This window comes from Myotis myotis, unplaced genomic scaffold, assembly GCF_014108235.1.
Source record: "Myotis myotis isolate mMyoMyo1 unplaced genomic scaffold, mMyoMyo1.p scaffold_m19_p_20, whole genome shotgun sequence".
Lineage (NCBI taxonomy): Eukaryota > Metazoa > Chordata > Mammalia > Chiroptera > Vespertilionidae > Myotis > Myotis myotis.
In genome coordinates, this window is record NW_023416325.1 from 8,652,410 (window position 1) to 8,665,487 (window position 13,078).

Consider the following 13,078-nt stretch of genomic DNA (forward strand, 5'->3'; position numbering starts at 1 on the left):
CAGCTTCTTTCTTAATGTTTTCTAGACCTTAAGTTAATGCACGGACGTTTTTATGATGAAAAGAGCCTCCCCGTGCTTCACAAGCCACCGGGACAAATCTTATTTAAATCTTTTCCGGGCGGGTTAGGGTGGCACGGGCAGCACGGATTTACGAAAGAGGCTGCTCAAGTTAGCAGGAGGAAGTCACCCTTCTGCCCGTTGCCTCCGTGTTGTGTGTTTTTGCCTCGCTGGCATTGGTGAGGATCGCCGGCTCTGTCCATGAAATACTTGTGCTGGTCTGTTTCTTCCTGCGGGGGTTTCCTGCCACTGGGGCAGCAGTCCGCGTCTCTAGGGACCTGCTCTAGCCCTTTCATGAACATAGCAGGGACACCAGCGTTTTCTCTGAATCAGTCGCAGGTCAGCCCTGTTAAGAATTTGAGCACCCCTCCCCACCCCCGCCAGAAAAGTTCTACTGTTTAAATGATACCAATATTTTAATTTTCAAAACCGTAAATGGGGGGGATTTCAAATTTTAGAGCTCTTTTTCATTGTCAACTTTAAGAACCCTCTACACTTGGAGCTCATATTCATGGTTTGAGACCAGAATTTATCTCTTTTACAGTCTCGTGTAGTAATTAATACTTTATAAGTATTCAGCGGAAGAGAGCAGAAGTCTGCGGTTTCTGAGGTCTGGTTTACATTGAAGAGAATGACAGGAGGAAGGGCTGGAAAGTGACTGTGTGACTCTGTGCGCGCCTTCCTGATGGTCCCAGCCCTGACTCAGGAGGGACACCCAGGGCCCATGGAGCCTGGTTTGCAAAGCCTCGGGTTCTGGTTAGCTCTGTGCCCTGCAGGATCCTACAGGTTCTCAGACCAAAGGTCAAGAACAGCTGCAGTCATCAAAATCATCCCTGTGGATCGACACTTCCTGAGTGAGCGCTTGGCCTATGTGTAACTTCATGAAAGCGTCATAGTAACCCTGAGTGATGTGTGTTATGGTTGTCATTCTCACTGTGCATTTGCGGGAGCTGAGACTTAACTAGGGAATTTGCTCAAGACCTTGCAAATTAGGAAGCTAAGGATTCAAACCCTCAGGTCTGTCTGTCGCAGAAGCCCATGTCCTTGTTCCCCAAGCGAAAGGTGAGGTCTTGCGTAGGGCAGATTCCAAGACGTTTCCTTTCGGTAGAGTCTTCATCATCAGTTCAATGCTCTCAAATATAGAAACGTTTCCCTCCAGCTCCTGAAAGAAAATAAAAAGGAAACGAAACAAACCCAACCCTTAGAAGCAAACAAAAACCACGTACCTAGCTATGTTCTACCCCAAACTCCACAGCTTAACGAAGTGCAAGAGTGTGTGACATCAAAGGGGATATGATTTTAGTCTAATTAAAAACAAAATTCAAGACAAGAGAGTTTTCACACGGTTAAGCTTAAGGGTCTAAGTTTTCAGATAAATTTCATAAGCGGAAACTTGTATATACGTGTCTTCCTGGGGTAGCACTAGTTTTTAAACTTCTGTCAAACAGTGCGAGTTCATCTTAGAAAAATAGGAACCCAGATCATTTTAAAATCCTTGGCCGAGTTGCTTGCATAGCCGATGTCATATTCATCCTCCTAGTGTTGGGATCTGAGTGTCAGGAATTCATACCCACATCTTGTTTCCTCCTACTCGCCTCTGCTCAAATGCAAATCCTTTTTGTTCTGTATTTAGAAGTGCAGTTAGTCAGTCTTATATAACTGAGGTGGTAAAGTCACCACGTTAAATTTTGTTTTTACTTTGCTCTTTTTATAAAGTTAAGGAACAGCACCAATCACTTATTATTTAAGTGTTTAATTTAAAATTTAAAATAAAAATCAGTAACTGTTTTACTGAGGAAAATGTATAGCTTTTTTATATCTCCCTAAATTTGAACCTTCTTTGATATTTATTACTGAAATGTGTAGCGCCTGGAAAAGCAAATGTATTATGTAAATAACAAGAGTGTTTTAACCTGTGACCATTTTCCCCAGGGAACGGTGACTTCTAAGGTCTGACGTAGCACGCCATCTCTAATTTATCACTCTGTATATTCTAGGAAGGGCAGCAGCATGACATGCTTTGGTTTCATCCTTAAGTGAGCGGAAGAAAGGTCCATTTTTATTCCAATACCCAGGTATTTTAGTTAGCCACCAGTGTGTCTGGGTACATAGGAGTGGTGCTGGATAATCTAAAGAAGCAATTACTAGTAGTTGCTCACTTTCTGCTTTTCTTTTTCCAAGTGAATGGCTCTTCTCTAAAACTTACTGCGGATTTGTGTTGTGATCCCTGCTGTCATCCTTTTGCATTTCAGTTAGCAAGGGCTTTAGCCCGCCCCGGAGGCGTGGCTCAGTGGTTGAGTGTGGACCTACAAACCAGGAGGTCACAGTTCGATTCTTGCCCAGGGCACATGCCCGGGTTGTGGGCTCGATCCCCAGTATGGGACCTGCAGGAGGCAGCTGATCAATGATTCTTTCTCATCATTGATGTTTCTATCTCTCTCTCCCTCTCTCTTCCTCTCGGAAATCAATAAAAATATATCTTCTTTTTTAAAGGGCTTTGAAAATGCCTCCTCTTCTCTCTCATGAGTAAGTGGAAGAAGCCAATTTGATTAACGTGATTGTTAGTAGCTTCCTAGTTTTTCAGCCAAGAGCCATTACTGTCCGTGTTATTTTTAGTTTAGCATTGGGTGGACATGACATTTCTCAAATACCTGGTGTCCTCCCTCTGAGGATGGAATGTGCAGATATCAGAGCAGTCCCCACTCCAGAGCCTCATCCCTGGGCTGGCCCCAGAGACGGTCCCCGGGAGTCGCGTGCAGCTGTTACTGCACCGGTTGGAGAATTGTGCGTCTCTTCTCCTCCCAAGCTGCTCATAATACAGTGATAAAAATGATTATGTACTTTATTCCACAATCACTTCAGCCGCATATCAAGATTTAACACTCAAATTTTCCTAAAGACTTTCTTGGACATCTTGAGGAGAGATGACATCCAAGGCTGAAGCTGCTGAATTCCTGCTCTGAAGCGTAGATTACACGCAGCAGTTCCCCGAGAGGCAGGAGGGGTGTCCATTGAGCACTGCCCTGGTGGGATGCAAGTTTTCCAAAGGCAGAACCTACATAGATAATATTTACCTTTTTTTCTCTCTTCCTAGAGTGAATTCTTAAACCTCATTCAAAAATTAACCTCTATAAAACATACGGCATCTATATAGAAATAATATTATAAATGACCATTATATTGTTCACCAAGGTCTTCCTAGCAAATAAGTCAATGAAATAAACGGTGGCGTATTGTATGGCATGAACAACAGTTGCGAATGGCTTTAACAATTGAAGAAGATAATACGATTATGCACTAAGTCCTGGAAATAGTATAAGTATGTTGTGTGAATTAGTTATAAAAGGGCTCCTTACTACTATTTTAAGTTTTCCTGAGGAAAAATGCATAATTTAATTTAAAAAGTGCTAAGCCTAATAATATATTATACATGAAACAGTAGCATTTTAAATGACCTTTCTACCTTAAGTTCTTATGCCAGCCCTTTCCAAGATGACTTAGCCTAATTTATGTTTTTTTGACACTGCCTGCCAATGAAGTTTTAAATGGTGGCCTTTTTCCCTCCTGATAAATTTTCCTAAAACAAAGGTATTTTCAACAGACTTTAGAGCTTTCCATGCTTTATACTTTCTCAGTATTTCATGATTTCTCAGCTGACAGCTAGAATTCATAAATTACTTGGCGAAATGCCTTTTTTCCTATTTTTAACCTGTGATCTAACCTGGTTAATTGCCCTGTCTAAAATCTTACAGCAAGTTTTTGGCAGAATCAGGACTAAAACCTTTATCTTCACATTTTCACTTGCTCATGCCTGGCCGGTATGAGGCATGATTGGACGGACGGCCTGAATCAGACTTTTATTTCTTATTGGGAAGGTATAAAAGCTTTCAATTATTAGGCGATTGGTTCAAGGATATATTTCTAAATCATCAACTAGAATTGCTAGCATTTTATGCTTACTGAATATTTTTACCACATACAAAAGCTATGTATTTAGATATTTCAGGATAGTACCAGATACACTAAGGAAAATAGATTGAACTATGAGAATTAGGTCATCTTGAAAATTAGATCTGGAAAATTAGAGAAGAGAGGAAAAGTATAAAGTGTCGTTATTCTGATAACCTTCATTCCATTTAGAAGTCATTACATGAATGTAATGGGAGATAAAATAGATTTTTATTTAATAAACCATTCTATGAAAAACTATTATGAACTGAATTCTAGTGATTAGATGCTGGTTTATATTTTGAGTTTAAATCATTCAGAGAGTGATCCTAACACAAAGTGAGTATAAATGAGCTATTGTTGTGGGCTTGATCCCTGGTCAGGGCACATATAAGAATCAGCTAATGAATGCATAAATAATGGATATTTCTTTCTTTTTCTCTTTCGGTCCCTTCCTCTCTCTCTAAAATCAGTCAATAATTGAAATAAATAAAAGAAATATGGCTGAAAGCAAAATACTCTACAACCCAGCGATCCTACTCCTGAATGAAAATGCCAGAGTTCTCTCCCTCGTACCCAGTGAGGCACTGAATGAGATTTTTCAATGAATTATTGATGGTAATAATAAAAACTTGGAAACTCTCTAAATGGCAATCAGCAGGATAATGGAAATATAAATTGTAGTATATCTATATATATAAAAGCCAAGTGACCAGGACACCAGAATGACCAGTTGCTTTGATGTGTACTGTGGCCATGATCAGCTCCCCCACCCCAATCGGGGGTGGGGCCAGCTGGCCAACTGCCTGCGGTCCCTCCCCTTGGCCAGCCAGCCCCGATTGGCCCCAATCGGGGCTGGCTGGCCAGACTCCACCCATGCACAAATTCGTGCACCGGGCCTCTAGTATACTTATAAGGGAATAGCTGTGTCTGGGTCACCTTGGTCTCGGCGTGCCACCACTGTGATGGGGGTGTGTGGCAGTTGAGAAGGGAGCCCAGTTTGCAAGGTGCAGCCCCCGCACCTGCTGCCACCTATTTCCTGTGGCTGCTGAAACTGCAGCGATGTGGCCAGGAGGCTGGAGATACATCTTCACTGCTGCTCCCAAGGCTCCCCTGGTCTGAGCACTCCCGTAATTGGGGAGAGAGCCAGGTATGGGTGCTGTTTGCGGCTGCTGCTGCCTCTCTTAATCCTCTGCTGGGCTGTGTGGTAAGGGCTGTACCCTGACTCCCCCAACTGCTGCCATGTTGGTTGGGGCTGTGGGTTCACCTGAGGTGCCTGTGGGTTCTGTTCTGTCTCTTTACCATTCTGCCTTCCCTCCACGTGCCAACACACTCACCTTCAGATGTACAGCTGTGGGCACCTTTCGGGAAATCTCTTCACTGAGCAGAGGAACCTGGGTTGTGGGATAAAGGTCCTCTTAGTTGTAGATAGATGGGAGGGGAGATGGGTACAATGGGGTCCACTTGCTCTGGGGTCTGATGCTCACAGTATTTCAAAGTATACAATAGGGACTTAGAATTTAGGAGGATAAGAAACTCTTAAATATCAGTTGCCTGTGCTTCTGTCCCCCTCTGTTAACTTTCTTCCAAATGGTCATTTAATCTGTGTTTGAAAACTTTGAGCAAAGAAGGATTTGTGTACAATTGTGAAAATCCATTTGACATGCTACACATTACACTCATACTTGATTGTTACCTGGGTTTGATCAGGACAACCTCTGCAGGTATTACGCATCCCACCCCTACCCTCTCGTTCTGTCAGCTTGACTCTGAATTTGCTACAGATCTTAGAATGTGATGCATGTAATCAAATAAGCGTAATGCTGAGGCCATTAACGGGCACCAATCATCTTTCTTTAATGTCCTGAGAAATTAGTTCAAAACAGTCTAGGAGGTTTCTGAGACCAGATTTAGAGAACTCTAGATTAGGTGAAGTATTATGAGAAAGAAAAAATTCTTTGGCTTTGCTAGAGAAATGTTTTACTTGGGTAATTTAAGACACCCAGTGCCCCATTTCTCCGTGTCAAAGTTCACTGGGGCTCACTGAGCTGCCGTGAGGGTAGCTCTGTAAACTGGATATTGGTGTCATAAAGATTTGTGTTGGAGATACTGTGTGTCATACTGTTAAAGCTTTTAACTACTGGAAAGACCGGTTCGGTTGGGTTTGTCTCAGGTTTGAAGAGAGATTGCAGATGTAAAATCTGTCATATCTAATATGGAAGCAGTTACATTGGGGCACATGTCACATTTTAAAACTAGAACTGGAAAATTGAATATAAGTCGGAGTAATTTGCTTTTGTCTAAGTATTGTTGGTGCTTTATTGTTGAGGTACTTTTTCTGTGGAAGTGGCGTTATCATTTTCATGTCCCTAATCCAGCATATTTGGTAGACTTTGACCTTAAGACCCGTAGCTGCATTGCAGTCTCCTCTGTTGAAATGTTTTATAAGCACTTGACTATCTAAAACCAAACTCCCACTCTGCCTCCTCAGTGGAAGTCTCATGAGATTGTTGACAGCATTCCAGACTTCTGTTCCTCAAATGATAATTTTACTAAATAGTTTTCTCATTTGCTATAAAATTTTATTTATTTATTTATTTATTTACTTTTTAAACTCTTTTATGAAAACGAAGACAAACACACACATTAGCCTAGGTTTACATAGGGTCGGGATCATCAGTATCGCTGACTTCCACGTTCATGTCCATGTCCGTGTCCCCCAGGTAGGTCTTCAGGGGCAACACAGCCTCTGTCCAGCACCTAATTGCTGAGCTTATGATACTTGTTGTATGTGGAATTTTAGAGTAGTTTATCCTGTAAGCTGTGCTTAGAGATTTGTTTGCATTCAGTTCTTTCACTGTTGTCTTTCTCATGTATCAATCAGTGGAAATATTTTTTACATATCTCTTGCCTTGATCTACAGAGGACTTAAGGTTGTATTTAGTATACCCTAGATCAGTGGTCGGCAAACTCATTAGTCAACAGAGCCAAATATCAACAGTACAACGATTGAAATTTCTTTTGAGAGCCACATTTTTTAAACTTAAACTATATAGGTAGGTACATTGTTATTAACTTAATTAGGGTACTCCTAAGGCTTAGGAAGAGCCACACTCAGGGGCCAAAGAGCTGCATGTGGCTCTTGAGCCACAGTTTGCCGACCACGGCCCTAGATGAATGTTAATAGAAGGTCTAATTTTTTTTATGGGTGTGTGTTTTGTGTTTATGTAGCAGTTAGTTTGACAAGTGTCTTCTGTATCCTCATGGGGTTGTCCTCTTCATAAAATGAAAGAGAGTTTTTTTTTGTTTGTTTTACTGTCCAGATTATAAATGCCATGACAATTTCTTACCACCAAGTAAAATATTTTAGAAATTGACTAGAAAGTAAAACCACATTCACAACGTTTCCAGGCTCAGTTATTATGAAGGTCTCCAAAGTGACATATTAGAGTAAAGCTTAGATACCAGTCATAATCCTGGGGCATCCGTAGGTATGCATTGGGGAAATGGCTGGTTCACCAAGCTTGATTTAGATGTCACGGATTACAAGACCTACAGTTGCTCACAGTCCCATCAAGTCAAATCACAGACTGGTGAGAGGAAAGTGCAAAATTGTGATGTTCTCTATAAATAACTTTCCTAAACTTCTGCTGAAAATTTCTACAGAATATAAAGTGTACTTTTAATACATGATTTGCAGTCAACCGGTCAAGACCTCCATTTCTTTTCATACTAAGTAAAAATGTAACCACTTGCCACAACTAAGATGTTTTTCCCTTATCCCTGTTTTTTAGTGTCTAAGAAGCACGGCAAGCTCATCACTTTCTTACGCACATTCATGAAGTCTCGACCAACAAAACAGAAGCTGAAGCAGCGGGGGATCTTGAAAGAGAGGGTGTTTGGTTGTGACCTGGGGGAGCACCTTCTCAATTCTGGTTTTGAAGGTAAACATACATTCTCTACTCTTATCATTCTAGTTTCTAACCTCTGCATGTTGATTTTCTAGAACCAATTGTGCAATAGATTAGGCAAGTAATTTCTGTTCCATTTAAGTTCGGCAGCAGGTATTGAACATTCTTGGGTCCTTATCTTAGTTCTGGGGGAGCTGAGAATAAAGATGGGTCTAAGAAGGTACTTTGAATCAGATACTTCTGATCAGTTTAGGAAGAGCAAGACATTTGCGGGAAACACGGTCAGTTGGCATTATTTTTATATCTGCCCAGATAGCTTTCTCAGCCAGCTTTCCCCTCCCACATTTTGTTCTAAAGTATTTACTTAATTTCTTGTTTGAAAAATAGAGCCATAGTTTTGAGGCTATAAAATACCAAGCCCAGTCTCCCAACTTTTATGGCTAAAAATTTTCATTTCGTTGCCTGTAAATCAAGTTCCGACTCAAGAATTCAGTGGGTGGTGTGAATGGATAGAGGGGAATGAATAGATAAGAAGACAGAAAAATGGGGTTTTCTTTTGATTTAAAAAAAATGCACTTCCCTCTACCAGTAGAGATGCTAGAGTCTTAAAGTAGTATCCAAAGTACCTATAATGTTGATAAGTACCAGAAATAGATGATTTGTAAAATTCTAAATCCTGATGAGAATACCCATTGTATTTTTTTAAGACCGCTGATGAAAAGTAGTGTAAATATCAATACAGTAAACAAAATACAGAAAAGTGTTTATTCTCATCGGTAGCCATGAAAGTGTATTTTTGAGCCATTTTGAGATATTTTATATTGATATATAACATCATTAATATAATAAAGGTGCTTTTCTAAATTATGATCATATTAACTGTAACCAAATGGACAGCTATATATTTCTCTAGCAAAATGTGTTTATTCAGGAGCAACGAAGAATTACAATTTAGGACATCATGTAGTCTAACTGAGAACCATGCCCAAGTCTAGGGAAACAAAGGGGAGAAAATGCCTTTTTAACGGATTGGGGGCAGGGCTATTGTAAACCTAGTGCCCATTGGAGGATACTGAAAGTACAAAGTATAGTGACTTTTCATTGGCTGAGTTTTGGCAATCTTCCATTGGTTGAGCTGTTCCTGGGAAAGGAGGAGCCTTCTTCCTCCTGCTGAGGTGGTCAAGTATCACTTCCTGTGACAAAAAAATCACTTTCTGTTGGAGGTGAAAGGTATGTTTCTTGTTGGGGTCAGAAGTGTGTGTTAAGTGACAGGTGCATAAAAGTTCTCTCTTCTAGCCTCCTGACTGCCTTTTAAATAATATTTCTGTTTATTAATTTTCACAAATCCAGTACCAGTAAGGCAGCAGCAATTTTATCAATAGACAAAAGCTGTTGGTTTCAGGTAGCTTGGTGAATTGTTAATTTTTTGAAAAAACATTTTGGTACCTCACAGCAAGAAACGTGTTTTTTTTTTTTGTTTTTTTTTTTAATAGTGTTCTTTTCATGTAGCAGTTCCCCTTAGGGATTTATCCTAAGGTTATATTTCAATATAAACAAAAATGTTTATTATAGCATTAAGTATGAGAGCAAAAAACTTGAGTATTCACTTTTGAACCATAAATTGAAGGTGTTAAAATTGTGAATTTGAGTGCAGTGTGGAAATTTGAAAAATTGATAAATATATATATATAAAGGCCTGTCTGACCATCCGGCCAGTAGCTGTGATGTGCAATGAACACCAGGAGGCAGATGCTCAATGCAGGAGCTACCAAGCTGCGGTGACTTGGCAGCTGCGGTTCTCAGGTAATGCACCCAGAACCAGAGAAGAGGGGCCCAATTCCAGGGTGCATCACCTGAGAACCGCCCTCTTGCAATCCAGAACCCCTCAGGGGATGTCGGGGAGCTGGTTTTGGCCCAATCCCCACAAGCCAGGCCAAGGGACCCCACCAGTATTTGTGCACTGGGCCTCTAGTGTTATATATAAACAGTAAGTTTACCTTTTTATTTTTTATATTTTTAAATATATTTCTTTATTGATTTCAGAGAGGAAGGGAGGAGAGAGAGATAGAAACATCAGTGATGAGAGAGAATCATTGATCTGCTGCCTCCTGCACACCCCCCACTGGGGATCGAGCCCGCAACCCAGGTTTGTGCCCTTGGCCGGAATCGAACCTGGGACCCTTCAGTCCACAGGCTGACGCTGAATCCACTGAGCCAAGCCGGCCAGGGCAAGTTTACCTTTTTAAATGTATGGATACTTAGAAGATATATAAAATAAATATAATTGTGGTGGCATATTACATGTGGAAACTTTGTAATTTTTTTTCTTAGTTTTCCTGCCTTTTTAATTAAAAAGAAAAAATACTAGTAGAATGTTAGAAATTAATTTAATAGTCATGGAAGAGAACTCTGCTAAAGGCTGATCCAGAGGAGAAAGTCTGTTCAAGTGATTAGAAAAAGAAAAAAGAAAAAAAGTTAGTTTGTGACATTAGAGTGTAATTGTAATTTAATAAACCTTGAAGACTGAGGTCACATACATCTAGCTGGTATTTTAGAATAATTTCCTCTTTATTGGGGATGATAACAATGATGAATAAATATTCATATGACAGAAATAATTTGAATATTTAATAAAGACTAAATTAACACAAAGAGAGAAACCTTTAAAGTTTATCAATTAAAATTTTAATTAGGAAAGAAAATGGTTTTTAATATTAAATTGATTTATTAATTTGTCTTTGATTTAATAAATGTGTGAGGAATTAAAGTTTTTTAAGATTTTGAGACTTTATATGTACTGTATATAGTCTATAACTAGTCATAACACATGTGCATATATAGAAAGATAGAGAGAGAGAGAGTGACTATTTCAAAGCTTAAATTAAAACAATAGAATTGAACGTATATTATATGTAACTAGAGGCCCAGTGCACAAAATTCATGCACTTGCCGGGGGGAGGGTCCCTCAGCCTGGCCTGTGCCCTCTCGCAGTCCGGGAGCCTTTGGGGGATGCCCAACTGACAGCTTAAGCCCATTGCCAGCTGGCAGTCAGACATCCTTAGCACTGCTGCGGAAACAGGAGAGGCTCCCCCCACCGCTGCTGTGCTCGCCAACCATGAGCCCGGCTTCTGGATGAGCAGTGCTCCCCCTGTGGTAGTGTACTGACCACCAGGGGGCAGCTCCTGCATTGAGCGTTTTCCCCCTGGTGGCCAGTGCACATCATAGTGACCAGTTGTTCCACTGTTCGGTCAATTTGCATATTAACCTTTTATTAAATAGGATATTTAGAGTCTGAGTGAAAACAGAATAATCCTGAGGAGGAAGAATGATATGTTGATATTTTATATATGTAATTGTGAGGAGAGAGGAAATACAAATATGGATAGATACATAATATGTGTGATCATTCTTCCTCATGATTACCCTATTAGTTGGGACTTTAAAATATATAAAATATAAAACATAAATATATACAATAGATTATGCACCAGATTTTTCTAAGAAGGAAGCCCATATCAGTAGAATGTTTTGCTACGTGACTCATTCTCTGGATTGTATTCCTAGTGAATAATCGACTTTATGGAGAGCTTATCCTGTTAACACTTTCTGAACTTGTGAGCACCTCCCTGTGGGATCAAGCGAAAAGCCTGACCTGTTTCTTCTGTAGCAGGGTGTTGTAAGAATTCGCGTAGGAGCCTGACAAGGCCTTTCAAAAATTCTTTTATTTGTGATCCCTGGTGTCAGAATTCACTCAGGATGATCTTACAGTTTCAGCTCCCACAAACCACAATACTTATAATTGAGTTAATTAAAGGTTATAGCACAGTTACTCACAGAACCGGTTTTTTTTTAAAAAAAAAATCTCCCCACATGGTACTTTTTTTGGATAGATCAAACTAATTTGTCATTTACTGTTGCACCCTGAGTGATGGAGTCAGATGTTTTTTGTTTCTTTTCTTTTTGTATTTCTTTTTTTGTTGTTGTTCAAGGTTGCTTGAATGTGATCATTAATATGAGGGAGTGTTTTCCAGTTTGTTTGCCATGCTCATTAGCTTTCACACATCGATTCAGCACGTTTTAGTTGTACTTAGAAGTTTCTGGTGTGTTTTCATTCTTCATAAGTACGATAGGAGAGGATGGTTGCCAAGATTTAAGAAGGCAACAAACAGGTTTAATAACTATAGTGTTCATTCATTCCGTAACTATGATAAAATCTATTCTAGTGGAACTGTTTTCAAACGTCATCGGTTTCGTATAGGACTTGTTTTATTTGTTGCACATATCTGAAACTGAATTTCCTTACAATGAAATTTCAGATGAGATCTCTTTAAACAAAAAAGCAAGAACTTGGTAGGACTCGGTAAAATGATATTTGGCACAAAATATAAAATCTATTTTAAAACTCAAGGTGAGGAAACTCTGTACTCTGAACTTACTTCTGTGTTTGAGTTTTTTCCCAACTATTTTTTACAATAGTTAGAAAAAACAAACAGGAATTTTATAATCAGAGCGCACTTGGGGGAAAAAAACAAACAAACAAGGTCCAAATAACCTCTGAAATTAATTCCTTAGTTAATCATATTTTCCCAACAAAAAGTCACGATGCATTTTCTAATAATGCCACACAGATGCTGCTGGGAGCCGCCACCCCTAGATGAAACAACTTTTTCATAGGATTTCCATGAGATTTAAGTGAGGGTGTCCATTAAAAGCATGTAGACTGACACATATTACATATTCAGTAATATAACTGCTTAAAAAACTCATTTAAAGCTAAGGAGCTTGTTTTAAATGTAAGTTATAGGATGTGACAATTTAAAAGGTAGAATGCAGGAAGGACAACAAAAGGCAGGAAAACCAAGGAAAAGTCTGCAGGTATAATCATGATGTACAGCAAGTCCTCGAATAACATCATTTCTTTCAGCATCATTTTGTTATAATGTGGGTGAGATGCCGGTGTAGGAACTCTTGTTTGGATCAATCAGCCTATTGTAAAACTGATTCCATTATATGTCATTTCACTTAAAGTTTCAGAATCCTTAACAACATTAAGTGAGGACTTACTGTATACTATACGTGCAATACATTACCTAGAAGTATCTTCTTAAATGTCATTTTATTCACCACTCCTGTGTGTTTCATATCTAGTATAGTCGTTCATT

The 13,078-nt window shown here is 39.5% G+C and overlaps 1 protein-coding gene across 12 annotated transcripts in view; it reads left to right on the forward strand.

The window, feature by feature from the left end:
• The window catches only part of ARHGAP32 (Rho GTPase activating protein 32), a 169,727-nt gene that overhangs the window by 139,572 nt on the left and 17,077 nt on the right, over positions 1–13,078 (forward strand). For 11 of the 12 annotated variants that reach the window (XM_036353253.1, XM_036353249.1, XM_036353251.1 and 8 more), the window contains one exon: positions 7,800–7,949. In XM_036353253.1, the coding sequence (XP_036209146.1) occupies positions 7,800–7,949 (150 nt within the window). Of the gene's footprint in view, positions 1–909; positions 931–7,799; positions 7,950–13,078 lie in introns of those variants that run through there. The other variant, XM_036353255.1, reaches the window with a different exon arrangement.